This window comes from Numenius arquata, chromosome 4 (assembly GCF_964106895.1).
Source record: "Numenius arquata chromosome 4, bNumArq3.hap1.1, whole genome shotgun sequence".
NCBI lineage: Eukaryota > Metazoa > Chordata > Aves > Charadriiformes > Scolopacidae > Numenius > Numenius arquata.
In genome coordinates this window covers 25,212,894-25,237,645 of record NC_133579.1, presented here as the reverse complement: position 1 = coordinate 25,237,645, position 24,752 = coordinate 25,212,894, and the positions used below count along the sequence as shown (strand labels likewise).

General features: G+C 40.7%; 1 protein-coding gene across 1 annotated transcript in view; it reads right to left on the bottom strand.

The window, feature by feature from the left end:
* The window catches only part of GNAL (G protein subunit alpha L), a 201,935-nt gene extending 177,915 nt beyond the window's left edge, over nucleotides 1-24,020 (bottom strand). Inside the window, exon 1 of the mRNA XM_074146129.1 lies at nucleotides 23,576-24,020. Coding sequence (XP_074002230.1) covers nucleotides 23,576-24,020 — 445 coding nt within the window. The remainder of the gene's footprint in view (nucleotides 1-23,575) is intronic.
* Nucleotides 24,021-24,752: the final 732 nt, after the last annotated feature.

The window sequence follows — 24,752 nt, the reverse complement described above, 5'->3', positions numbered from 1 at the left end:
ATCATGCATTAAAAGCCCTTGTATTTGATAAATGCGTAGGGTGCTGGCCTAGTTTTATTGCATGCACGATACTCACAAGTGTACACCTTCCCCTTCTCCCCCAGCTACAAAGCAGCAGCTCTTCTTCACAAGAAGTAACACATGACAGTGTACGTACCAAGCTTCACGGAGAATTCAATTCTCCCAAAATTCAAGAACTAATTACTTTTCTGAATTCCTACATCTTGTCCATCTTCCCCCTGAATTTTCAATCTAGGACATTGCATGTCAGATAGTCCTTGCACAGGGCATTTTCTATTACCAGATCTGTTCTTGAATGCAAATTTAGGTTGCCCTGCAGGTAGGACAACCCTACCTGTTCAAAACTTCCAGCAGAACAAACAACATACACAAAGGAAAAAAAAAATAAATCCCAAATAATCAAACAATTCTGCCTTTCCTGATTCTGCAGAAAAAAACCAGCTGTGCTCTTGCATTCCGTTAAAAGCCGTTCGGCTTTTGCAATACATTGGGTTGTAGAATGAAAGTGAAGCTCTGACCATAAAATACACAAAACCTTATGTACCCAACAGTTTGCCCACTTCCAACTGTGCCGGTTGGTCTAATGTAAGTTCTCTTCCCACAAGCTTGCTTTACGCTGTGTAATTAACAGGATGAACAAAGGAAAAGAATATCCGTCTCAGTCACAAAGGAGGAAGGAGGACTTTATATGTACTCTGTTCCATAACCACACCGCATCAAATAGCGCTTTTTCAGCAGTGAAGGTCTGCAGACTGTACTATATTTATATTTACATGAAAGGGCAATCCCATCATTAACACTTATAATACAAGTAGTGATTTGGGGAATGGAAGTTCATAAATCTACCACATTTAACAACATAAAACAAGGCTTATCGAGCTTCAAAATTTCCTTGGACGAGACAGTGGCAAGAAGGCAAAATGAGTATTATGAAAAAGGGAAGGAGATCTGCCAACTGTTGAATAACACTGCAGTTTTAAGATCTAGCACCATGATTTTCTGGCAAATTGCTGGTTTAGATCTTAAACTTAGACAACTGCAATGAAAAGCCGCACACATCAGGATGTACTCTTCAGGATGCATCAGCTTAAGCTCATATACGAGTTACCTCATGTTAGAAAGAACGTTCTTTGGTTTAGTTAGATTGGGCTTGATGCATGCTCTTTATAAGACCAATATGAATACGGAAAACATATAGTTCTTTTTCCTAGTAGTATTTTAATGCTATTTACAGAATGGGAAGTGAAAAATCCTCCTCTTGTTTCTCATACAGTAACAATTTATCCTGGTCCTATAACTACTTTGGCAGAGTTTTCTATCTTGAGCTCTCAAATTTATTTGAAAAAAAGACTTCAAACAACTAAAATAAAGACTCAAAGGCAAAAGAGCAGATGTCTAGAGGCACAATGGTTTACCCCTTGAATTTTTATTACTTCTTAAATGCATTTTATCCTAAACAGCTCAGGAAGGTTGAGCCATTAAATTGGCCTTTTAGCCCACTTTTGAGATACAGGAAATAGCCTCATATAAGTGTTTCTTACCCATTTTCCACCTCTTGAGTCTTCTAACTGGAACACAGTGCAGAGACCGACTGTATTCTCATCCTTACCTGAGTGAGGGCACCAGAACTAGTTTTAAACAAATTAAGCTCAGATAACAGAAGCAGTCCTGCAAAAACGGTGCACAGACTATTTACCTGTTTTCCGTATGAACTGCTGTTTGCTTTCCTATCTTATTTCCCTCTTCTTGGTATTTCATGAACTTGAATAGTATTGGCTTCAGTTTTAATAGTCTGATAGATGATGAGATCTTCACAGTATGTCAATGAAACACAGAAGACAGAACAAACAACAGACAACTTTGGGCAGGGGGAAGAAGATCCCAAGAAACTGATGTGTGATTCTGAGGTCAGGGTGATGACGTGAAGTGAATCCATCCCTGTGCTGGTTTACAAACCAACACTACTACCCTGAAATAACTGTATGAATCTATAATCTATGAATCTATGAATAAATGGGAAAGAAATTTGACTGCCTATGATCAAACCAAGTGACGCTACTTCTGAAAAGGCTCTTTCAGATACTTCAAAGTGGTTCTAGCTCCCTTCTTTAACTGGCACAGTATTAAATCTGCAGCCAACTTTATAATGTATTAGTGATTTTAGTGATTTCTCTTTTCAGTTATTTGGTTATCAGTACCTTATTACTAACATTTGGTATTTCTTTCCTTGCCTTGTGTTGACAGGTTTCACTGGATTGCAGGCCCGACACTACAAACTTGATAACAGTTATGCCACTATCAATCATTCAGGCCGATACCATCTCTGCTTCCAACCAGCATCCATCAGACAGACCCTGACTTTGTATGCAAATTGTTGTCTTTAGGAAAGACTATGGTAGTGCAGTGCCTAGAACAGCAGAGTCCTGGTACCTGTGCTGCGGTTAACAAAAAAATGCCCACAATTCGACAACTAAAATAGTTTCTGGACAAGATTTTGGACAACATTTTGGACAACTGAAACTCTAACCCTGTCATGTAAGTTTTCTCAACAGTTAGGGATCTTCACTAATGCTGCCTTTACCTGCTGGCATGGGGGTGGGGAGGAGAAGAGGAAATATTTTTCCCAACTAAACGGCTCTCAGCAGTTCCTACAAACTGAAGTCACAGATGACGAGGTTTTGCAGCTCAAGTTGACCTTATGTTTTTGCGCTGCCCCGCTGGAAACAAAAGCTAAAAATATGAATATGAGCATGTTCTTTTCAACTGTAATTAAAATACAGGTCATATGCACGAGATCAGCTGCTTCTCTCTTAGTATTTGCTGCCACCATGAGGATTAAAGACGTAATGCAATGAATACATAAATTCACCAAGAAGAACCCATGGTGAAGAATAACATTCAATTGCAAACCTTTCTCTAGTCAGTCCCGCTTCTGGGTTTCTTACCCCATTCAAGACTATGGCTCCTAGTCCCCTCTGAAAGGCTTGAAAGGGTGTAAATGGGGAGAAGTCAGTGACAAGTCAAGCGGGAAAACTCTCCAAACTGGCTAAGCTGTCCTAAACCAAGTCTACAGCTGAGATTCTACACAGCTCTCACTCCTCCTGCTGTATTTACAAGCTATTTATGCATTCAAGTTTTACTGAAAAAGAAGGCCCCCTTCTAATCATCCCAGTGGTCTACGTAAGTCACACAACCATGCAAATTTTGGTAAAGAGTCCAGTATCACTGGTGACAGCAGCACCACTTCATTAACACCATACCATTAAAATGTCATGCTTGCTGTTTTGATAAACAAATCTATTTACTAATTTAAAAAAAAAAAAAAAGTCTCAAGTGGTTAATTGGTCAGTTTCTCAAAATGTAACAGGAAAATGGATTATGCTTATAAGTATCCTTATGCTTATAAGTATCTAAAGGGTGGGCTGAAGGAGGAGGGAGACAGACTCTTTCCAGTGGTTGCCAGTGAGACGACGAGGGGCAACGAGCACAAGCTGGAACATAGGAGGTTCCACTCAAATATGAGAAGAAACTTCTTTACGGTGAGGGTGACAGAGCCCTGGAACAGGCTGCCCAGGGAGGTTGTGGAGTCCCCTTCTCTGGAGATTTTCAAGACCCGCCTGGATGCAGTCCTGAGTAACATGCTCTGGGCAATCCTGCTTCGGCAGGGGAGTTGGACTAGATGATCTTTATGGTCCCTTCCAACTCTAAAAAATTCAGCGAAATTCAGTGAAATCACAGTTTACTTTTTTAAAATCAGAATAACAATGGACTGGTAATTTTATGGATTGTCGGGATGGATAGACTTTATTGAATTATTCAACTATAATTTTCCTACCCTAGAAAAGAATAGCCTTAAACAGTTTAAAACAGGGAAAAAAAACAGCCTTAAACAGGGAAAAAAAAATGACTAAGAGAGATCATAGTATATGAAGTAGAGGAGAAGGTGGACAGGTTTAGAGGCAGAAGATGTCCAGTTGATCTACACATACTAAGTAACATGTCCTTCTGCTAATTAGCTGCTCTTTCTACTTGTAAGTGGTAAGAGATTTCAGGGATAGTAAGAAGTTGGACAGGGGAAATAATTGTAAAATGAACTATTCTACTGCTTCTTAAAAGGTACTTAATTCAGAAGATCAGCCCATCGGAAGATGAGACACAATGCTCTGCTCAGTTCTTCCACTAAAATTTCAAGACCCTAGAGCAGAACAAACTGCTGAGTTTTCTGGAAACCGATCACAAAGGAGAATCGCTCCCTGGCAAAGGAGACTTGAGTTTGCACCTGCTGTCTTGTGGTTGTAACACATCATAGTTGAGATGTCCATCATCACTTTGACGAACAGATCTCCTATGGCAGGTCACAACATTTTGCATAGCCTTTGAATGGCTAAGGAAGCTGGTGTGAAGCTTCAGTTTTTCCCAAGATTATAACCTCTGCATAAAAAAATTGCTTAGGTGAACTCCACACCCAGAAGAGGGTGTACCCATTGAACACTGACGGGATTGTTTCATAGCTTGCTTAACAATTAATGGGAGAAAATCCACTGAATGCACACACCAGTCGGACCAGAAAGCACCAAACTTCTGTACTTCCTCCTTTTCTGCCAGGGCAATGACAGGCATAGAACATCATGAATATGAAGTCATGTGTCTTGAAGAGTGTCCTGGTTTCAGCTGGGATAGAGTTAATTTTCCTTCTAGTAGCTGCTGTGGTTTGGATTTAAAATAAGAAGAATGTGATAACACATATTGTTTTAGTTGTTGCTAAGTAATGTTTACCTCAGTCAAGGATTTTCTCAGCTTCCCACAGAAGCTGAGAAGGAGCACAGACAGGAAAAGCCAGCCAAAGGAGTATTTTATGTCATGGATGTCATGCTCAGTATATAAATAGGCAAGAATCTGCGATCACTGCTCAGGATGGGCTGGGCAATCCATCATTGTGAGAACAATTTGTGTTGTATCACTATTTTTTATATTGTTTTACCATTATTGTTACTATAATTTTCCTCTTCCATTACTGTTCTATTAAACTGTCTTTGTCTCAAACCATGAACAGTTTTTTGCCTCCTTTTCTCCCTCTTCTCCCTACCCTACTGTGGACAGGGGTAGAGTGAGTGAGTGGCTGCATAGTCCTAGTTGCTGGCTGGGGTTATACTACGACAAAAAGAATAGATGTGATTTTAGCATCACATGTACCACATCTTGGCCAAGAGATCTATTGCAAAATAAAGTTCAACAGATGGGAATCTCTCCATCTCTAAAGCATGGATATTTCCTTCAGTGAATTCCATGGCTTGTAACAGCAATAAGGTTCAGATCAAGGTATCAGAAGGGAAGCTCAGGCTCTAGCCAACAGAACGGTTTGTTTGCTTGATCAACTAATTTTCTAGATGAGTAAAGGTGGTCTAACCTATACATCTGATGCATACAGCAACCCAAAAGTTAGAGGAAGGCCCAAGAAATGAAGGTGCACAGTTCGCCAAAGAAGAATCAGATGCACTTTGAATTAATACCAATCTTGTCTAAGAAGACAAAGTTGGTCAGACTTACTACTTTACAAAAGACAGGGTAAGGCAGTTATAGACCTGAATAACTTTGGATACTGTCACCACTTGAATTTGAACCATTTCCACCAGAAGGTGGAAATGATTTAGTAAGTCAAGGACAGTCACCAATCTTCCTTCCTCCCCATACGGCTTCAGGAACAGCAGTTGTAGAAAATGCGAAGGGTACACGAACTGGTTTGAAAGCTCTCAATGACTTCCACGTGCATCTTTAACCAGAGTAGATTCTGCATATGAGGAGTTGCTAAAAAATGGACAAGTTGGGAAACTGTGAGACACAAAGGAAATAATAGAATTGCATGGCTGTTACCTGCTACCTAAGCATCTAATATAATTTCACAATCAATACAGAAGGGTATGCTTTTCAACCCGAACATGGTGTAAGCTCAAGGGGGAGGAGGGTGGTGTGGGAAACAGAAGAAAAGTAAATCACAAGCTGTAATAAACTTTGACAAATACCTTTAAAATAAAATTAACACAAAAATAAAGTTTTCTTTTCAAGCTTACATCCAATTCACAAAATTGCAAAGACAGCACTTACAGTTTTAATTATGCTGTGGGACAAGCCATGGCAGTCTAGCCACAGAATCCAGCTTCATTCAGTGCAAAGCAAATGGTGAGTAAAGAACAAATCAAGGTGATACACCAAACAGCAGTGGTACCTGTAAATTGGTTGAAACTGGTGTAAAGAAAGACATTTGGCACAGCAAGCAGGCTGTTAAAGTTTTCTTTAAGGTAGAAGAACCATAGGCTTTCTTTACCACAGAGATGTTTGCTTCACTGCACGTTTGATTGCAGAGCAGGTCACACACAAGTGCCTTCATATCCAGTGGCATCATTCTTTACACCTGAACTAGCAGGTAACTGGGGACACACGATAAAGCTTTGAGTGCTACCACAGAAAACAATCTGCACCTTAGGTATACTGGATGCAGATCTTCCACTCTAGTTGCAGTCAAGTCACAGCTTCTTTTGATTACACATCCACTGAGACAATCATTCAAATTCTGCCTAAATTTATTCCATATTTGTGGACAAGTCATTGCACTTTCTTCATAAATCCTCTGGCCTTTTTAGAGCAACGGGCAATACCCAGAAGTTACAATAGTACGAAACCAGCTCTGCAACTCGGTTACTTCTGAATTACTGACATGGTTTACCCAACACTGACCTCAGCTTCGATAAGATCCCACAGGATTTAATAGTTCAGGCACGGCACCACAGATACAAGACAAGCCCTGAGCAAAAGAATAGATGTGAGATCTAAAATAATAAGATAAAATTGCATCATGTTTTGGATGGGATTTGGATCCCAGTTTGTTCCAATTAAAGCATGCAGGGCTTCCAATCTCCATTGTTATCAAGCCGACTGATGACATGTTCAATAACTTCATACAGCTCACAGAATATTCGTGAAGTGTGATTTTTATAGTCATGCACATTTTAAAGGAGAAATGGCTGACCTAATAATTATACAGAAGCTCTATACTAAAAATTGTACCATTACATAAACAGTTTTATCACCTGAGGTGGTAAACCAAAGCAGTAAGCATTACAAAGGCACTTGACCATACAAGAAAATGCTGGTAACATCCAATTCATTAAGTACTACTATGCTTCAGCTTGGGGTAAATCAGGTTACTGACTGCAAGAACAAGCTGTTTCTTCATATTTTTTTTTTCCCAGGCATTCTTGTCATGCATTAGCAGCAAGGGACAAGGACAATGTTTTCCCTCGCAGGAATACAACTTTCCATCTGTCTAGGCTTAAAGCCTTTTGCTTGGTGCAGTGAGAGAACCCCATTATTCTTTGCTTATCCTCTTGTACCCAAAACTGGTCGGATGGATTCTTTTCAGTTACCAAAATCAGCAGTAGCAATGCAGTCTGATAGCCTTTGAAACATGAGGCAGTTTTCCCAACGTGGCATGTTGCTGCCAAAACACCCTCCAGTATATCGTGTCTCATACTTCTCTGAAATGAGGCAAAAGGGTATCAACAGCTGCTACAAGTCCTCATTCTTCACTGGCCTAGAAACAGGAGATCACAGACAGGAACCCCAGGAACAGTATACTGTTAAGATTTGAAGACTTTCTCATGTTGTTGTGACAGGGAATTTGTCTGACCAGCATCTGAGAGGCCCCAGATCATTAAGATGTCATTGGGACATAAAAATGGTACCAGAAGGTTCAGTTTCTTCCCAACTGAGTTTTTACACCCTGGATGCATGGCCATCAGAGGAGTTCTGTGTAGAGCTGCAGCAGTATCATTAAGTTTCCCAGCTCTCAAGAGTATTTAATTTGAGAAGCAGTTTCCAGAAATTCTAGTAAAAATTAACATAGTAATTTGGACACCAAAAGGTAGTAGCTTTTTGTACCAGCCCTCTAAAATAATTTTAGAAGTAGACCATGTATATTTGATCACGTCCTACTTCTACCTAGATTTTCCATCTGTACAACATGAAACACGTCTATGGTACACACATCAGAAAAATCCACACAAGACACTGAAGACTTTGGTATACGATGCAAGAATTATTTCACATTAAAAAAATGAAGATGATATGCAGCTGGCACTTGCTATTATTTATTCTATACTGTATATGCTGTAAGGCGGGCATGGGCCTATAAGGCATGTAGAAAGGAAGCAAAGACAGTCATGTAATCGATCACCATAACGCATGTTGATATAAAGCATATATACCAAAGGCTGGAACAGATACTCTTCATGCTGGAAATGCCTAACCTTTGAACGTATACTTGGCAGTTTAACTATAGTCAGAATCAAACCCTTCTGGTTGTTGTAGTTGAGTCTTCCTAATGATTTTCATTACATGACACAATTCAGCTGATTCTATTAGCTGTCCCGGTTTGAAGTAAAACCGAACCAATTTTCTGTTCTGTAACTTTACATCCTAGCTAGGCCTCCTCTAACTCTCTGAAATTAACGGCATATTGTGGAGAAAACTGCTCGTTCTCAGAATGATAAGACCAATGTTTGTGCTCCGTGCCAAGGAATAGTATGCAGGGAGGCCCTTGCTTATACTTATTGCTGTAACAACCAAGGGCAGCCAATTTCGTTATTTGCCCCCTTAGGGGGTCAGAAACAGAAAAAACGTAGAGGGGTCACATCGGTGGGGAGGAGCGGACAGGACAGGTGACCCAAACCTGACCAACTGGGGTATTCCACCCCATCTGCCCCATGCTCAGTATAAAAGCTGAGGGATCAAAGGGTCAACCCCTTCCTGCGATGGCCGATGTCCAGAGAGGACTCTGTCTGTTCATCTGCCTTTGATCCCAATCCGTGTGTTCCTGACTCCAGAGCTGGAATCCAGTTCCCATCCGTCACTGAGTCCAGTCTGGGACTTCCCCAGTGCCTGCCAGTGATGTGACTGTCATCCTGGGAGCTTGATACGGTTTTGTATATATTGTATCTATTTCATTATTTTCTTCTTTATTTTAATATTAATTCTTCATTAAAGTAGTTTAGTTCATTCTAAACTTCTGAATCTCCTTATCTCTTTCTCTTCCTCTCTCCTCTTTTTTGGGGGAGGAGAAGGGCCATCTGTCAGTTCGGTTTTGGTAAATTCGGCCGAAACCACAACATTAGCTTTTAACCTCTCAGCCTGAAGTCTTCCAAGATGAATATCAACGGACATTCAGGATCAGAAAGGAAAAATTAAAAAAATCCAAGCAAATAAGTGTTCCTGTCAATATTTGAAGAAGTCTGCTATTCTGAAATCTACATGAATTTTTTCAGCATCCTGCTGTTAAGTCAGGGGTTGCATACTCCATTTCATGGGCTACATGAAAGAAACTGCATTTTCAGTTTTAAGTCCCAGAATAAAAGTTCCCTTAAAAAAAAAAATATATATTTTAAATGAATGATCTCCAATAATTCAAATACGTACTCAATGACTGAAGCAGGTACAAAATGACAAAAATAACACTAAAACAAAAATACAGAATACCCTTCTGGAAGAAACTGATATATTCAGAGTATGCGACAACAGTTGTATGTAAGTCTTCCTCAGTGCTGACCATTTGACTCCAGCTGAATTTGGTGGAAGACAAAACCGCTCAGTACTTCTGAAGCACTTCTGATGATATGTACCATACTAAAGCTGAAAAATGAGACATTCAAAGATGACATTCATGAAAACATTTTTCTGCCATGCCTCTAGGTCTCAGCTCCCTCTTCCAAGTCCAGCAGTAAATTCTAGACCGATGACACTGCGGAGTTAAGTTCACATCTGGGATTCTTGCAGCCACAGCAAGACTTACTATGCTTTCAGTGTAAGCATGCATTTTACATACTTGCACTTTACACTGACTAACAACTGATCTTTACATAAATTACTACAGCAGAATCAGTAACACAACTGCTCCTGTATTTCAAGCTATTTTTTCTCCTTCACAGTTTATGTTCACAATCTATTTTGGAAGCTCTTTTTAAAGAAAATGCACATTTCCTCCACAGGAAGGCTCCCTATGTGGAAACTAATTAAAATGCTAGAAGACCTGGCTCCAGCTAGAGCATTTATCAGAACACCCACAGAGGCAGGGCTACCCTTTGAAATGTTAACTACATTGCCAACCATGGATGGGGGTCAAGGCATCCTGTGCTCTGAAAAAATGTACACACCTGAGAAGAAAAAAAAAAAAAAAAAGACTGTATGATGACAGGATGATAGACTCAGTCACGTATTTTATAAACTAGAGATAATCATTAGTGTGCATTTAGGATGAGTTAAAGAATGAGAATATTCCAACGCATTCACAGAGACTTAATTCTTCACTCAAATACCTATTAATAAAGAAGAGGATTATGAAGGTAAGAACTCTACCTTTATGTTAGTAAAGGGCTAGAATAAGAGTTGATTTCCAACATGTAACACATACAAAAATTGTTTATTGTCAGAATTGTTGTAACATATTAATTACCTTTCCTAACTGCTACCAAAAAAAAGCTACCAAAAAGCTGACCTAAAATAAAACAGTTAATTCATTAAGTGCTTGGATTGAAGAGCTTTACATTTTGAGTTGGACTCTTTTATAGTAGATTTCAAAACCTGAATGATCAGTAATTTCCCAGCCATAAACAAAGAGGGCAAAAAGTAACAGGAGTCAGCTGATTTGAAAGACAGTGTTCATAAAAGGTCCAAGCAACTGCCTGCAAGATCCAACACAAAAGACACTTTTCAACCACAGCTAGTAAGAAATAAAAGAAAGAAAAAAAAAAACCATCATGAGATTTTTTTTTTCCTCCTGCTCCAGTCTGTAGCAGTAGTAAATATTCAATTGGCATAATATTTCATCTTGACAAAGAACTTCCAGCTTGTTGAACGGATAAATTCAAATAAGAAGCTTGTCTCTTTTTTAAGAAAGGGAGAGGAAAGAGGACAGTTTGAACCACCCTAAAACCAGACTATACTCTACAGATGGAATGGGCCAAGCAAAACACTGCTGTTTCCAAAATATCTCAAGTTAATAAAATTATTTTGTTTTGTTAGAAATCATAATAGCACCATGCTCATCTAGACCATGCTAGACCAAGAGGTGGATAACCAGCCTCATTGTTTAATGAAAACATTCACCCAGAAATGTTACGTTCTTTACCTTAAAACAGCACATAACGCTGTGTGTGTCAACACAAGTAATTCTTTGAACAGAGATTCATGTCCTCTTTCTTCACAAGGTGACTGAAACAGTTTTTTTCTTAATATTTACAGGACAATTGCCTACAGGAAGGATCCAAGCAGGTCCTGAAAATCACCACAAATATTGGCATAAAGTATGTCTATTGCATTTACTGTTACTCAATGGAATAACCTCAGGGCCTCAGAAAAGAAAGGTTTTCAGGTATGAGATCCCATTATTTAGATTACATAAAAATCACATTCCATCAAGCACAGGACTGGTATCTACCATTTAAGGTCAATGAATCAGTAATAAGTTATTTGCTTAATTAAAAATAAATATTTGAGGGATATTGATAACAAAGAGTTGATTAAGTTAAAGGCTTATGTCAATATAAAGACATCTGATATTATAAATAAGCAGCACACATGCCTGATGTTATTCTGCAAATGATCAATACAACACATTTTAAGTGGACCAGGAATCAGCTAACAGATGGATTTCAAGAACTAACTGTGAATCATCAACTAGTTGCAGTATTGCTAGTAAGATCCTCACAGGATCAGTAAACTTTTAGTCACTGATTAATGTTAGCTTATCAAAAGACTGAAGTGTGGACGAGCAATAATGTTGGACAACAGTAGCGCTCTGATAAGCATGGTACAGGCAAATAATACTCTTCAATGAGCCACTGCAAGGTCACATCTCCAGAAGCCGTTATATAGTAATTCTGTACTGTCTGATGAATGAATTCAAAAAATAAAAGCAATGCTTCCTCCAGAAAATAAATACAAACAAACACCATTAGAAGCAGGCATTGCCCACTTCTGAGATGTTGAAAAAACAGTTCAGACAAGAGCAGTATGTGAAGATCACAGTTAGATTTTAAGGAATATTTTCCAGCCTGTTCTCTTTCAAGGAATGGAGTAACTATGTGAGTTACAGCTACAAAAAAGCTGGAGAAAGCAAGTGTAGCATAAATTCTAACCAAGTAGAAGGTGAAGTTGGTGAGTGGGACAGTGTGTCCTATTCAGAACTGAAAAAAGGTCCCCAACAATATCTTATATGAAGATTACCTTAGATTTCTTGTTAAAATTCAAGCAACTTATTAATTCAGAGCACAGAGAATACTTGGAAGTAAAATGATTTTGTGGTTACATAGATAGTTGAATGGAAAAATCTCACTGGTCACTTCTGGACTTTCAGTCTACTTATTCATAAATTCCTTACATCTGCTCCATCGTCTGGTTGCTTACCTTATGCTGACAAAGCATCTACCAATACTAAAGTCTTTATCAATCTAACCTTAGAGAGAACTGCATTAGAGGATAAAAGACTGAACTCAAAAAATGCTGTACATTTATTTGGTACTCAGTAGTTTCTTCAAATTGGTTTGGTTTGGGTTTTTTTGTGACATAGAATTAAGAGATTAATTCAGCATTTCTTTGCACATCACATAAACGGCCAGTTCAAGTAAGTTTCTAATTACTCTTCTGCTATGTGTATCAGGACATAGAATACATAGGGAAAAAAAATAACCAATGGCATAAAATCTTACTTTTAAATAAATTTATTTGACCTGTAAAGAAACACAAAGTGAGGTATTAGAGGGAGGCTTTGGATTAACTTTAAATAGAAAGCCAAAGGAGGGGAGGACAAAAAAACCTCAGAAGAAAGCTTTTGCTCCTATACTCTTTCAGCCATCTTTATCTTAGAGAAGTATTACAATTAAGAAAAGATTACATTTCAGTGGCAGTCAACTTAGTAGGATGTACTGATGCTATGCTGTTTAGGCTTGAGAAGCTTACACACTTGTTTTGCCCCGCACTCGGTCTACTGAAGAACCTTGGCAGGCGCTGAAGAACCTTGGCAGGCTGTGCCACTGAATGAGCAACACCTGCTCATTCTCCTTCAGAGCATCAGAGTCCCAGTTTCCTTGTCCTGAAACTCCTGACCCAGGATCACTAGCAGTAGTACTGGGCACAGCATGAAGGAGCACAAGAGACAGTCCTGTCTCACCTCTGCCCACCCCCAAACCCTTCTGTAACACAGTCATCTGAAAGGCTGTTTGATCTTTTACGGCACTGCTTTAACTTTTCCTGACATGTTGGAAAGTATTATTCAGTCTCTGGCAGATAGATCACAGATCTGTGAATCCTTTTTAATGAGACAAGGACTATTGCCAAATGGTCTTTGGAGTGGATTACTCTTCAAGTGATCCTTTCTACACTAAATTATGAGCAACTTCAAGCACCAAGAAACTATTCTCTCCTTTGCAGCTTTTCCATGAAACAGTTTTCCTTCTATCTCTGGTAGTTCAAAGACATAGCTGACATACACCTGGAACCAGGATCCACTGACAGAAGGCAGTTCTATACATCATAAGCCAGACACCACTTGTAGGCATTTTCATTCCTTTTTTTCCCCTTCTCTGCTGAGTCAACATCCTCACCTCTACACATAGAGTTTAGAGGTAGAAGGCCCTAGGAGTGATAGGTTGCCACCTCAAATATTACTGTAATTTCCCCATTTAAAAGACAACAACAAAAAAACCAACACACCAACTGTACTGATTCAAAATAAACAAGTTGAAAAGATGTTATTGAACAAACAAGCTTGTGAATCCACACGTCATGTCGAGTAGAATGAGAAAACCTGGGGGAGCAACAATGGAATTTGGAACAACAGCCTTATACACCCTGCATGTACCGGGAAACTCATGGGAGCATCACAGGGATTGCTACAGCTCCTGATCTGAAAGCAAGACATCAGGAAGCACTAAATCAAGCACAACTCTACTGCTTCTGTATCAGTCTTCCATTAAGAGGAATTAAATGCTTTAGATCACTGAAGAATCAATCTCAGAAAGCATAAGGATGTGCAAAATATTCTTATAAGTAAGAAGGAAAATGTATTTACTAAATGGAACAACACATGGCAGTTATTTAAATGCAGTTTGTTAACCAGTCTTTATCCAAGTGCAAAAAAACTTGTGTTCCCCTCCCAGTGCTATTTCATCACTAGGGACAATCCAGATCAATATGAAGTTTAGTTCTGTTGAACAAACCAAAGCCACTGGAATTTACACAAAAGGGTGGTTTGTTAGTTGGTTGCTTTTTTGTGCTTCCCCTCCCCCCCCCAAAAAAGTGTGAGAAAATACTCTGAAGAATTTGAGATTCATGTTTTTCTTTCAAAATGCTAAATCAAAGGAAGATCAACTATTCAATCCAAAGCAGAATTATTGCCCTGTAGTTCCCATCTGTTTTCCTTCACTGAAATATTTTCAAGGGCTAAAAGCAAAACAGTTCGAACAGCTACTGTTCTGCACTAAGCCATGCTCACAAGTCAGCAGACCCAATGAATAAAAGGACCTGAAAGTCATCTTAAGTTATAGCCAATCCTTAATGCAGTTTTCCTGCTTGTTTATACATGATGAGGTTGCACAGCATCACACATAACAGTAGTTTACTTGTTGTATACTACAAGCTTCTAAAGTTTTTCTGCTTCAGCTGTGCTTACTGTGTACACACAAGGACATTTTTTTCTTTGTTCAGTTTTTAATATTAGGTGATTGGAGGAAAACAGACATGTTACGAGACATAAATACCTTCCACAGCACTTTGCCATTTAGAAAGGAATAAAGACTTTTTTTAATTTAAAAAAACCTCACGTCTTTAACCATAGCTTTGCAGATTATGAACTAGTTTATTTCTGCATATGTTCTTTATACAAATTATTATATTCTCCTGCATCTTAGGTTTATAGTTTGCATAAGAATATAAAAAAAGAAGTTTGTCTTTGCAAAGGCTGGTACATGTTAGAAGCGCTTAATATCTTGTTCATCTCTCTCCTAGAGAGTGAATTAGACAAGTACAGCAAGCTCAGAAAAGTCAGAAGATAACACCATAAATCTATTGTGTAATTCAAACGCCCAGGGAGTCAAAGGATGAAAAGAACCAATCTTGTTACAGAATCCATAATGCTTGCCCTGTTCTAATGAAGGTTTAAGTCTGAGATACGCCAGGATACAATCCAACCACATACTCCCGAAGGCTGGTTTAACTCAGCTAGACTCCTCCTGGTGATCTACCATTGAATCATAGAATTGTCTAGGTTGGAAGGAACCTCTCAGATCATCCAGTCCTGCCATCAGCCTAACAGTGACAAAAACTGCCACTAAACCATCTCCCTAAGAGCTATGTCTACCTGTCTTCTAGATACCTCCAGGGATGGTGACTCTACCAGTTTCCTGGGCAGCTTGTTCCAATGCTTAATAACCCTTTCAGTGAAGAATTTCTTCCTAATATCCAATCTAACCCTCCCCTGGCGCAACCATGTTTTATAAGAACTTCCATGGTTGTGTGTGTGCACACGCAGACCCCTGTGTGTACATCTCTATCTGAAAAATGTATGATCTGAAATAGAAATTTATTCTTCAGTCAACATGAAATGAATTCAAGCATGTAAAATATGAATGAGTGCTCTCACTCAAGAAAAAAAGCAACTTGCTTCTGTTGTAGCTTAGTCCTCCACGTGTGAGGCATTCAAGAAAATAAAGATGATTATTATGAAGGCACTGCATAATACCATGCATTCTGCATTTGCTTCAAGATCCAGAATGACTAATTCTCCATAATTAAGAGAATTGTAGCATAACAGAGTTGGTCATGTCTCTAGCAACATTCACCAGTTTTTCAATAAAAGATTAAGTTGCTTAATATAAATTATACTTGCACAGAAGAATAAGGATTCATGATCATCCACACTTTGGGCAGTTTAACATAGCCTTCATTCTTCATGATGGAAAAGCAAAACTCTTTCTATCCACTTTAATTCACACACCACAGAAATTAAGTACAGAGTACACTGCATGCATCAAAGAGTATTTATTTTCAAATAATTAAAAAGGAGGGATTGGGGGTAAGGAAGAGACACCTGTAGAGAGCGTGGACTCAATTTATTGTCAGGTTGTTATTACAGATATTTTCCAGCCTGCTACTTATCTCCATTGTGTGCACTAACCCAAATCACTGAGGGAATGTTCTCCATTTCTGCTGCTTCTTAAGACAACTAGACAATTTGCTTGAATTGATTGCTGAGAAGAGCTTCCTTTTTGCCCTTTATAGGAATGCAATCTTCTTAAAAGAAATGTCAAAATTGTATTGCCTAACATAGAAAAAGTGAAAGACTTTTCAATTCTTTTTCTTTTTGTTTAAGTATTTGGGGGGGGGGGGGGGGGGGGGGAAATCCCAAAACCATACAACAACTTTGTTGTTCCCACGTGATGTAAATTCCTGGCTAAAATCAAGATAACAGTAAAGAATTTAAAATATGACCTGGATTTGATTCACTACAGTAATGGTATTTTGAGAAAGAATAACTTATTATTCTTGAAACAACATTACTTTAATCTTAAGTGAAATTTATGATTCTTCAAACTTAACTGTAAAAATAAACAAAATGTAAAATACCAGATTATGAGGAAGCAATTCAAATTTGACTTCAAAGAGATCTTATCAGTTAAGATCTTCCACTACAGGTCATTGATGTTATGCCTTATGTTACAAACATTAAGTGGCAAGGTTTTTCTGAGATTTGTTGTTGCTTTGCATGAGAACAAAATAAAAAAAAATATTTTCTTAACTTTTTATCTATTCTAGTCCCAAACAACACATCCTTCCTTCTTAATACAGTTTACCTAGTGAGGCTTTAAGTCCTTAAACCTTTATCCAATATTCATCTTCAGACAAATGATGAGATACTGGAGTTTTACATATAGCTATACAACACTACAGAGATAATACGAAATATTGCATATACTTCACATGCTCATCCACTTTCGGAAAAGGCATAAATATGATGTGCACAGGCAAGGTACGAGGCTGCATTTCTTCCAGACTCTGCACTCCCGGGTATTTAAAAAGCAAGCAAACAAACCACCCAGCCTTATTGATTTATGATATTATCAGTCATAAAAGAAAACATTAAAAAAACATAAAAAATACTTGTGAATGGTTGTGCCAGACAGTTGTAAGTAATGGAACAGTAAGAAAAAGCTTCTGCCCATAAAGTGAAAGACGCATTGATGACTGCAGCCCAAGAAATGCCTCACAGGGTTAGACAACCACACAAGGTTGCAAATCTTAAATGTAACTGGATGATTTTAACCATCTATGAAAGACTGTTTTTATTAAGAACATAGTAAGTAATAACTACTGACATGCAGATCTATTTTTAGAGATGGAAGATGTATCTTCAGTGAAAGACAGCATTAGCTTTCTTTTGGACCATGGAACCAGTCAATGAGCCAAGTAACATCTGCTCCACGCTTTTACTAATCTGTTTGACCCATCAAGCATCTACTCTAAGAAAAGCCTCTTACTGGACATCACAAAAGATCCAAACCACACAGAATTTAAGGAAACACTGAAAGGTACAGACAAGACTTCACCAATGCAAAATGGTAACTCAGAAGTTTCTGTCCCTTCTACCAGAGGGCAAGCGACAGCTCTGTTATCTTACTTACACCATTTTGTTTCTCTACTACTATTCAGAAGTCCATGGAGAAGAAGAATTTCCACATCATTCAGCAAAAGCAAAATGTGTCTAGAAAAAGCTATCAAATAAATTAAACTTGGTATGCAGAGGGAGGGCCGGGTTTACCACCCAGTTGAGCCCAACTGTTGGATTAAAAAGAGAAGAAATATTTTTTTAAAAATTAATTTCTCAGTTCAAATGGTACCTGACTTGAAAAGAAAGTTGAAGGAAGCCATGACTCTAGAAAAAAAACCCCAGTAAATATTTCCCCAAATTTGTATTGTTTCACTGTGTCAAAGATGCAAAAATGAAAAAAAAAAAAAAGAATCCCACAATATAGCTGTTATTTATACGGTTATCTTGGAGACTGAAAAAAATCTTGTAAGACTCAGATAAGGAATGCCAAAGGGCTGGCAAGGCAAGAAAGAGAGTGTGTGGTTGGGCAGTGGAATGGGATGAGCATGGGAACAAAGTTTCAAACTGTATTTCTCCTAAACTTGGGGAAAAAGGCATGGGGAAAGGGCAAAGAAAGATGCGAGTCCAGGAGTTCTACACACTCTTCAAAATTTCCACAGTCAAGAAGCTACAATGGTAACAGGAGCTTAAAATGGCAAAGAAGATATCAGCATAGCTTGCTTAATTAAGACATTATGTTATGATAAGCATTTGTGGAATACATAACGATGTACAAAACTTGCCTAATAACTGAAAGCTCATATTGCATAAGTAACAGCCGCAGAACCCAACCTTGCACAGCAGTTAGAGCCTTCCAGCACTGATACACGTAACATGGAATAGAATAAAAAAAAGAGTATTTTTTTCTTAAATATTAGGTGATTAAGAAACAAGCACAATTTATCAAAAAACAGAAATCATCTAAACATGGGCTAAATGCAATTACCTGGTAATCTACAGAATTAAGAAAAGCTAGGTGTTGTAAATCTGGGTTTGCTGTCAGTACACTTAAAAAACCCAAATAGATAAGAACTGGTTCCAACATGTCCTGATGACTTAGCTTACTGGCTTCCTCAGCTGCCAGGAGTGCATATACACTTCAATATGATGCCGTAAGTTACAACAAAAGCAGAAGCACATTTGGAAAGACATGTGAATCATGCAAAGGATTAGGGATTATAAAACCCATTTACTTTATTAGATTGGTCAGTATTTGCAGCCCATTATTTCCAAGTCCTGAAAATATCTGTTCCTACCAATTATATATATCCATTAGCTACATGCTACAACTACCTGGCTGCTGGGATCCTAAATCTATCACAGCACAAACCAGTATGTTTTTTTGTTGAGGTGAGATAGGCATGTACAGGATAGAACAAGAGGGTGCAACACCCTGGAACACAAGCAGTGGTGCCCAGCCCAGTTATGGACCTGGGAGGGCATCATCTCAGGCAGTAACAGAAAAACACTCCAAGGATACAGGGAGGTCTTATGCAGATACAGGGGAAATATCTTAGCACATCAGGAAAAGCTAAATTCTGGTATTTATCAATAAGCATGAGTTAACACTACATAAAAGTTAAAATTGAAGTTATTTTAAAGTAAGATTTATTAATTTTAATACTTAAAATTGGTTTTGGTATGATAAACTTAAGGGTTTGCTGATGCAGCATATATAAATAACAGACTGCAGTTATAGTCTAAAAGCCACTGTTGGAGAAGAAACCCTTTTTGGAACACAGTTTAATTCTGACAACAGTCAATAAGCATGTAGTTGAGAAAATAAAGAGTAGCAAAACATTAATTTTGTTATACACCTCTGAGCTTTCAGGGATCTATTGCTTAGGAACTTCCCAAGCTTGGCAAGGCATCTTTGCATCTGATTCCCATGAATTCAGGGGAGCTCTGTTTCTTTGTTTCATACACTTTCTGTATATAAACATTACCAAACATGTCTAAATTTCACTACCAAGTCAATACTTAAATATCATGTAAGCAGCTACAGTACCTTTTAAATGAAGAAAACTAGTATCTCAATTTCCCCTCCCTCAATCCCTACCTATATCATTACTTTCAGTTTCTGTTGAACAGAAAAGCTTATACTCCCAGCACTTTCAGTTTCAGTTTAGCAGGGAAGTGCAAAAGAATGAGTTCTGCTTGAGAAAGTTATCCAAATTTAGGACAGCAACCAGGAGTCGGGGGAAACAGAAAAAACAAGAGCAAGAAGGCTGGAAGATGACAGCTATCTAGGAAAAAAATTATTTCTATCTATGGCTTACTTCAACATTACGTGAGCCTTAATTACACCACAATGGTTAGCGCTTTGTTTAAAGCCAATCCTCCTTCACTCCACTTACTCCCAAAATAGTTTAAAATACGAGACTGGAAATGAGAATTTAAATTGGTTCTATAAAGTGATTTGTAATGCTTGTACAGTTTCTAGGAAATCAGCAGCTAAAACAGTCTTGTAGAAGAGAGTGTTTGCAGTTGTCTGGAAAAAAAGACCAAACAGAAAACAAGACAGAAACCAAAGCTACAAACACTCTTACCAAGCCCTCTAAATCTGTGCAATAAATACGCATGCTTGAAAAAATATCCTCATCTCAGGGTTAGCAAAAGCATCCTAAGAATTCTACATTTTTCACTTATAAAAGGAAAGAAAGAAAGAACACAAGTAATACAGTGTACAAAAATCAGTTCAAGGTTTCCATCCCCTTCTCCTCCTTTTGAAGTGGGTATTGAACAAGAAACAGATGATTGTGATAGAAAGCAAGTTCCCATTTTTTGTGGGTTCATCCTCTTCCAACAGAGAAAAACCAAACAAACCCAAACCACGTTTGCTGTTAATTCTAGTGCACCAGTATCGCCCCTGCATCACAGTTGTAGGCATCTGATACGGATACACCTATTTATGTGGGAGGCACACACAGAGGGCTGTTCTCGAGGATTTACTGCACACACCCCTTTTCACAATTATTGGTTATGACAAAACACATTAAGTGTTTCTGAATGTAGGTTAGAGGGGAGCGTCAAAACATCATGTGCAGCAACAAACATTAGTTGGGGGGAAGCTGTGACAAGCAAGAACATGTTCTTAGAGAGCTATTTATCAACACACACTAAAAACAGCCTTTGAGACTTCATAATATTTTGGTAACTTACATGCACAGCTCATCACAAAGCTGATTGTTTTTATTTGACATAATAAAAGGAGAATTAGTGTGCTTTTAGGGAAAGGTCATTTTCAAACACTTGTAGAAGCTTCTCTTCTAATATACTACTTATTTAGAGACTCTAAAGATTTATTAGTGTTCTTATACTAGTGCATTTCATTTATTTGCATACCCTTTTGCTATCTTATAGTAGCTCCTTAAAAAATACACTGCATTTTCCTCTATAATTTCGATAATACCCTCTAAACTTGCCCCAGTTCATGTACAAGACACACAAGGACAAACCAAAATGAAGCTATTATTTACAAAGTTGTATTTAAAAAAAGGAACAATCAAAGCCCGCACCAAGGCTGTTGCTCAACTTTGTTTATTCTGTGACTGTGCTCTGCTGTCACTGCATTCACCGCTTCCCCTCTGCTATGCATTTCCTCCATGTTGATCTACAAAAACATCCCTCCTCTCTCTAGCAAAGGTACGTTTTTTAGGCTCACCCTGCTAGGAAGCTCTTAGCGACAGGGATCGAGTTATTAACATCAGAAATGCTATAAACTATCAAGCTAATAATATTCTTTATTCTAAAAGACCTTTGTATACACCCTAAGACTTTTCCTCTGTGCAAGACTGAAATAGATTACCTTGTGCAATGCAATTTTGCTTTACTCCTCTGAAAAATAAACCCTTCCCCATTCTAAATATTTTCCTCTTATCTAGAGCAGCATTTCCACTTCTTTGCAAACAGCAACACAAAGCACCTGCAGCTCTCCCTACATCCAAATCAAACATTTATGTCAGGCCCTTATCTGCCAGGGCTGAAACAATAATCCAGCGTTTCCTCTCTCCGATATGGAGATCAAGAGAGTATTTTCCGATTATGACACAGATTTAATACAAAATTCAACAGAGAGTCCTAGGAGTGTTGAGTTGCTTTCAGGGTGCCAAGGGTCGGTGATGGTTTATTTTTAAAATTGCATTGTTTCTGAACAGGTGTTTACTGATCTGGTTTACTATGACAACCACCCGTGTTACAGACTACTGGCAGTATCTATTCGTTAGGATCCTTTTGTTCAAGGAATTACATTGCTCTCTAGAGGAAGGCCACCAACCAGTTATCTTTGCCTTCCTGTAGCCATACTGATCACAACAGACTTTCAGAGATCAGAGGAAGAAAAAGCTTTTTAAAAATATGGGGTTTTTAAAATAGAATATCTAAAATTTTAGAGTTAAATACCATAACAGTTAAAGTATCAGAAGAAACATTTTACAAAAAATATAGTTAATTCCATGGAGTAGGAATTACATCTTCTTCATCTTTCCTTTTACTGGCTGTACTGGTATCCTACAGGCTGGTATTTTATGAGAAATAAAGCCCATGATTTGTTTTTTAGAATTGGAGCACTACAGTTCTGGCAAACATTGCTTATACCTTTTTGTGCACTGCTGTATTTCGTATTTTCTCCTCCCCTCACCTACCAACAGGAATGAAGGAATCCAATAACATGGAAACACAGGTCTGTTAGATGTTAAGACTACCCAAAATCTGGAATACACATACATAACCACCAGAACTCCGTACCACGGGACTTTACGAAAACACACAAAGCAAGCTAATGCAAAAGCAAATCAGTATTTCCACACTAGGAGAAAACAGAGATTTATGACAACAGCTAAGAGGCCAAATAAGCCCTCTCCTCAGACCATAAAAAAAAGCCCTGCAGTATGACTGTTCTGTTTCCTGCAGGAAATGAGATGCTTGTATTAGATACCCCTGTGGTTTTCATACTGTAAATGTATCAGCTGGTACAAATCCTCTGGAGAGGACTATTAACTAATGCTTAGAAAGAGCAGTGGCAACAGCAGACTGCACGTAGCACCTCAGAGAAAAGGGGACAAAAGCTGACAAGTCATCCCTACAAAAATTTGAGAGCCAACAGCTGAAGAACGCATCTTGTAGTAGAGGCGGTGTCAGTGAGGAATATACATACTTACACCCCGCTCATTTCCCCTGCCACCGCTCACTGCTTCTTTAAGCAAGGAGCCTATTGCTCATCAGCACTCCTCTCATTTAGGAGCCACGAGCCCATACTACCGCTCCTCATTAAACCACCCCTGCTTACACACGGCAGAGGAGGTCTCCCACAGGCTACACACATCCTATGCATGGCCATTTTTCCTCCTTTCTACCGGCTGGGTTGGGCTGATATATTTTTTCGGTTTTTTTATGTTTCCGAGTTGCTCGGGCGCTAAGACAACTTCTCAGCGAGGCGTCCCCCCGCCCGGGGGAGGGCGACGGCGGCAGCCCCCCGCCCGGGGGAGGGCGGCTCTCCCCCGGCAGACCCCGCTGCTCTTCCCCCTCCTGGGTGGAGCCGCTCGCCCTGGCAGGACAACCGCCGGTCGCGTTCTCCATTGCAAAACCAGGGCCAGAAGGGGGGAGGAGAGAAGAAGGGGGAGGAGGAAGAGAAAAGAAGGTGGAAACCTGTCTGGGGGAGAGCCCGGGGAGGGAGACGGCCGGCGGGCGGGAGGGCAGGGCCGGGGTGGGGGGGGGCAGCGGAGAGACAAAGGAGGGATGGAGGGCGCCCAAGGAAAACGGGGGAAGCCGGGGAGGGGGCGATGCCGGGGAGCCCCGCGGGGGCACCTGCCCGCCCCGGCACACACACACATCCATCCATCCACACACACACACACATCCACGTACCCAGCAGCAGCAGGCGGTGCGTCTGCTTGTACTCCCGCTTCTGCTCCTTCAGCGCCCGGTCGATGCTCTTGCTGACTTTCCTCGCCTCCTTCTCCGCCTCCCGCTCCTCCAGGCGCAGCTTCTCCCAGGGTCTCTGCAGCGCCGGCGGCTGGTGCAGCGCCTGCTGCCTCGCCGCCTTCCCCCCGCCACCCGGGCCGCCGGCCTTGGGCAGCGGCGGCCGCTCAGGGGCCGCCCCGTTACCGCCGCCGTTCTGCAGCAGCAGCGGCGGCCCGTCCGCCTCCCCGCCGGGCTTACCGCCGGGCCGGAGCGGAGCGCCGAGGGGCTGCGGGGCGGCGTGAAGCTCGGCCGGCGCTTCGGGCTCCGAGGCGGCGCCGGTGCTGGAGATGGAGCCGCCGCCACCGGCGTCCCCGAAGAGCCGCGGGCGCAGACTGTAGCAGAGCCCCATGGCTCGGTGCCCCCGCCGGGGACGGGCTCTGGCGCGGCGGGGTTGGCCTCAGCGCTTCCCGCCGGCCCTACGCGCCGGGGAGGCGGCGGCGGGCGGGGAGGGGGCGCCGCGGAGCCCCTCACGGCCCCGCTGGGCCATCTTGCATTTTCCTTCCCCGGGCGGCGGCGGCAACGGCTCCTCAGCGCCGATCACCTGACAACCGGAGCTGCCACCGCCGGGTCCACCTTACCGTAAATACCCCAGCGCCAGCCCACCGCGCAGCGCCGGGCAGCCGGCGGGGGAAGGGCGGGGGCACGCCGCCCGCCCCGCCACACAGGCGCACGCACACACACACACACACACACGTTCGCAGCTCCCCCCTCCCCACCTTCCTCGAACCGGCTCCGCCGTCCCCTCACGCCACCCTGCCCGATGGGCGTCTGCCCGCTCCCCGGGACGGAGCGCGAGAGTCTCCCCCCGCTGCCTACACCACCCGCCCTCCTTCTTTCCTCCCTCACGGAAAGGCCTGAGGGAGCTCCTGGAGCTGTCCTCCCCGCCCCAGGTTGGTGTCCCCTGGCACAACAGGCTGTCCCCCGAGGCCTAAGCCCTGGACGGGCAGGAGAGGCCAAGGCCGAGGCCCTCTCACAGAGAGGGACCCCTCAGGAGGGAGAGGCCGAGGCAGCCCCCGCCATCCTCACAGCCACAACCCGTTTTTTTCAAGCCCCTCTGCACACACAGGCAGCTCCTCGCCCA